Raw genomic sequence first — 4,104 nt, 5'->3', positions numbered from 1 at the left:
CGGTGTACACGGCAAGGATGCCGCAGACAACATGAGGTGAATATCATCGACTGTCCCAAATTGGAAATTCATTTTATACCTGCACTGGAATCAGAACCCCCGGTGAGCGCAGCTGGTTATTCACTTGCCTAATACCAGCCTCCAGCAGGAGCATCAAATCACATCCAGATGGGAAAAAAGATGTCTGCACGTATGTATGAAATTAAAGCAGCTTTACCTATCATCTCCATTTCCATTAAATGTGAACACGAGTCGTAGCATTTTGTAGTTGGCGGAATGATTTGCGCTACAGCAGAAGAATGTATAGCGACCAGTAAACCTGTAGTTATGTATTTGCTGTGTGCCATAAGCGTTATGTTTTTTATTTTATAAAACTGTGCTCCTACTTTGTGAGTGGAGATGATGCAGAGGAGAGATACAGTTTTTCCTCCTGGAACCTTTTTCCTTCTATGGATAAATTATTTATAGATGTTTTTGAATATTTCAGTAACAGGCACCATTTCAAGACTAAAATGCTCCATCAAAACTAGACTGAAGTCATGTCTATGTTGCAGCTGTGTATTGCATTTGTTTGGCACAACAGTGAATCTTAAGCATGTCACATACATTGGTGTTTAGACTGCAGCGGTTTTCGCTGATATTCTAGACAGGAAGCTGTCTGTGTGAATTTGGTGTCTGCTGCATTGCCATATTCATGCTTGGCTTCACTAGAAAAGGTATTCCCATTCATTTCAACACATATTGCCCATTGCAGCAGATCAGTGTCCTAATTTATGAGCTCCTGTAAGTGTTATTTGCCCCTTAGCCCCTGCATTTACCTGCATTGAAGTAATTTATATGCAAGGCGGGTTGCTTATTTACATATTAATTTTCCAAAGTCAAGAGCAGGAGTGACAGCCTCAAGTTTCCACGAGCTGGTTCATTTTAGCTCTGACAGTTTTCTCATGACAGTCTAACTTTACATCATTTCATATCAGATCTTATGACAGTTTTTAGAGGGTGGCTTCATTTTCTTCTATTTTGAGTTGTTTGATCTTCAGGCTTACACAAACTCCTTACATCTCTGCACTAAACATAAGAAGTATTGAGTGCTGAATCATGTCTCAGGTTTACCTGACCTTGCTGTCTGTCTTTGCTTTCTCTGTTCTATATGCAGTCAGATCCTAGGTGACATCCTGTGGCCGTCAGGTCTTTACAGTGTTGAGCCCCCTCCCTCTCCTGGCCTCCGCCTGCAGTTCGTCAGGCTGCAGGACCCAGACTCACTGAAAAGTGCAGGCCTCCTCCCCCCGCAGAATGACTGTTGCCACAGCCGACCCCTCTGACGAGGCGGCGGCGCACCCGGGTCACCCGCAGGACTACGATCCAGAGGCTGACCATGAGTGTTGTGAGAGGGTGGTCATCAACATCTCAGGGCTGCGCTTTGAGACACAACTTAAAACTCTCTCCCAATTTCCAGAGACTCTGCTGGGGGACCCCAAAAAGAGGATGCGGTACTTTGACCCACTAAGGAACGAATACTTTTTCGACAGAAACCGACCCAGCTTTGATGCCATATTGTATTATTACCAATCAGGAGGCCGACTAAGAAGGCCAGTCAATGTCACCGTAGATATTTTCTCAGAGGAGATTCGCTTTTACGAGCTGGGTGAGGAGGCAATTGAGATGTTCAGAGAAGATGAGGGTTTCATCAAGGAGGAGGAGCGGCCTCTTCCTGACAACGAGTTTCAGAGACAAGTATGGCTACTGTTTGAGTACCCAGAGAGCTCAGGTCCAGCAAGGATTATTGCCATAATCTCTGTCATGGTCATCCTCATATCTATAGTCAGCTTCTGCTTGGAGACGCTGCCCATTTTCCGTAATGATGAAGAGGAAATGCATAAGTCTCAAGCAGAAGTCTTTTCGCCAGAGACCAACACCACAATCATCAGCTACACAGCCACCTACTTTACTGACCCCTTCTTTATCCTAGAGACTCTTTGCATTATATGGTTCTCCTTTGAGTTTCTAGTGCGCTTCTTTGCCTGCCCCAGCAAAGCAGGATTTTTTGGTAATATAATGAACATTATTGATATTGTTGCCATCATCCCTTACTTCATCACTCTTGGCACAGAGCTAGCAGACAGACCAGAGGATGGTCAAGCAGGTCAGCAAGCCATGTCTTTAGCCATTCTCAGGGTCATCCGCTTGGTGCGAGTCTTCAGAATATTTAAGCTCTCTCGTCACTCTAAGGGGCTTCAGATTTTGGGTCAGACCCTGAAAGCCAGCATGAGAGAGCTTGGCCTCCTCATTTTTTTCCTGTTCATAGGAGTCATCCTATTCTCAAGCGCTGTCTACTTTGCTGAAGCAGATGAGCCAGAGTCACAGTTTGAAAGCATCCCAGATGCGTTTTGGTGGGCTGTGGTCTCAATGACAACAGTCGGCTACGGTGATATGGTCCCAACTACGATTGGTGGCAAGATTGTGGGCTCCCTCTGTGCCATTGCAGGTGTGCTGACCATTGCCTTGCCCGTGCCTGTCATTGTGTCCAATTTTAACTACTTCTATCACCGTGAGACTGAAGGTGAAGAACAGGCGCAGTATCTGCAGGTCAACGTGCCCAAAGCTGATTCAGCGGAGGAGCTGAAAAAGAGTCGGAGTGGCTCCACCATCAGTAAATCGGACTACATGGAGATCCAGGAGGCTGTGAACAACAGCAACGAGGACTTTCAGGAGGAGAACCTAAAGACAGCCAACTGCACGCTGGCCAACACAAACTATGTAAACATCACCAAAATGCTTACAGATGTTTAGTCATCTTATATTTTCCTCCCTGTCGCAGTGGGAAATGTGGAGCTGAGCATCTGGGTGGGACAGGCATACATCCTCCCATCTTATGTGAGCTGAAAATATCAAGGCAATAGAATTCATGCTGTTGATGATTGACTGAAAAATATTGCAAATACCATTCACTCCTCCTGCGCCCATCCTGTCCTTGTCCTTAAAACTCCTTATTAATCAGTGGAAATCGAAAATTTAGCATTTCTGCATGGAGTTGGCTTTTTTCTGTGTGGCTGTTTTGAAAAGTAAATGATAAGACCTACAAATTTCCCACTCACAGTAGTAGTGCACAAAAAGAAAAGAAAGTGGAGAAAACACAGGGAGAAAAAAATTGCTTTCAAAATGAAAAAAAAAAAAAAAGTCACACAAGTCCCGCTAAAGTCCCCTGTCCCTTGATCCCTCATTTCCCAAGGCACACTGCTCTGCCATGCGCTTCTGAAGAGCCCTACTTGTGCGCTACATATGCTGCTTCCTGGAGCCAGTGAAACAAAACTGTCCTATGCTACACTATTTAGAGATAAAAAAGGACGTGTGAGCATAAAGCAAGCCCACTCCAGCGCTGGCACGGCCTATGGGTGACTTGTGACGAGGTTGGTGGTTAAGTACACCACATAATTTCAAGGATGAATGACAGCCATCAGCACTAAGCTCATGGTTTGACACCTTTGTTCCCAGTAGACATCAGTATCTGATGAATGACTGAGAATGGCCTTGAATTTTCACTGCTTTGGTCTTACATGTACTGTACGTATTGCAATGCAAGCTTTCTCCCTCCATTCACCCAAACTGGTCTTATTGCAGAGCTTTGAGGACAACTTGAATGTTTCTTCTTGTTTTGTTTGTTTTCCACAGTTTCGCACATAAAGTACTTATTCATATATAGATAGGTAGGCTAACTGTGACTTATCTGATAGCCAGTAGGTAGGTGCTGTTATTAGTAAATGTAGTCAGTAGATAATTGCATGACATTTTTATCTGACTGAGAAATTTCCACTTGTTTCTCGACTGCCACTTGCTTCATCACACCACTGTATATTTGTTTGCACACTGCCTTCTGTACAAATCCACACTTTTAAAAGGATGCCTGCAGGTAGCTGTTACAAGAACCTAAAACTCTATGTTGGAGGATTTCTTAAGAAATAATCATAAAGCCAAATCCTACATGTAACAGGATTTGGTATCCTTGTCAATATTAACATTCCACGTAGAAGTCATTACCGATTAACTTTTGCCAGGTCGCTGTAAACTGAGCTACGAGCTGTGATTTTGAGCGTTAACTCACACCCT

The 4,104-nt window shown here is 44.1% G+C and overlaps 1 protein-coding gene across 1 annotated transcript; it reads left to right on the top strand.

Moving 5' to 3' along the window:
• Window positions 1–1,190: 1,190 nt before the first annotated feature.
• Window positions 1,191–3,644, top strand: LOC116317792 (potassium voltage-gated channel subfamily A member 2). The gene has a single exon (XM_031736664.2). The coding sequence runs from the start codon at window positions 1,294–1,296 to the stop codon at window positions 2,788–2,790; it is 1,497 nt and encodes a 498-aa protein (XP_031592524.1). The 5' UTR covers window positions 1,191–1,293; the 3' UTR covers window positions 2,791–3,644.
• The last annotated feature ends 460 nt before the right edge of the window (window positions 3,645–4,104 follow it).

This window comes from Oreochromis aureus, linkage group 5, assembly GCF_013358895.1.
Source record: "Oreochromis aureus strain Israel breed Guangdong linkage group 5, ZZ_aureus, whole genome shotgun sequence".
In the NCBI taxonomy this organism is placed as follows: domain Eukaryota; kingdom Metazoa; phylum Chordata; class Actinopteri; order Cichliformes; family Cichlidae; genus Oreochromis; species Oreochromis aureus.
The sequence above is the reverse complement of the archived record's forward strand: the minus strand, read 5'-3'. Positions and strand labels throughout refer to the sequence as shown.

What these genes read in the sequence shown, in the direction of transcription:
- LOC116317792 (XM_031736664.2), top strand. Translation starts at nt 1,294, where the DNA reads ATGACTGTTGCCACAGCCGACCCCTCTGACGAGGCGGCGGCGCACCCG.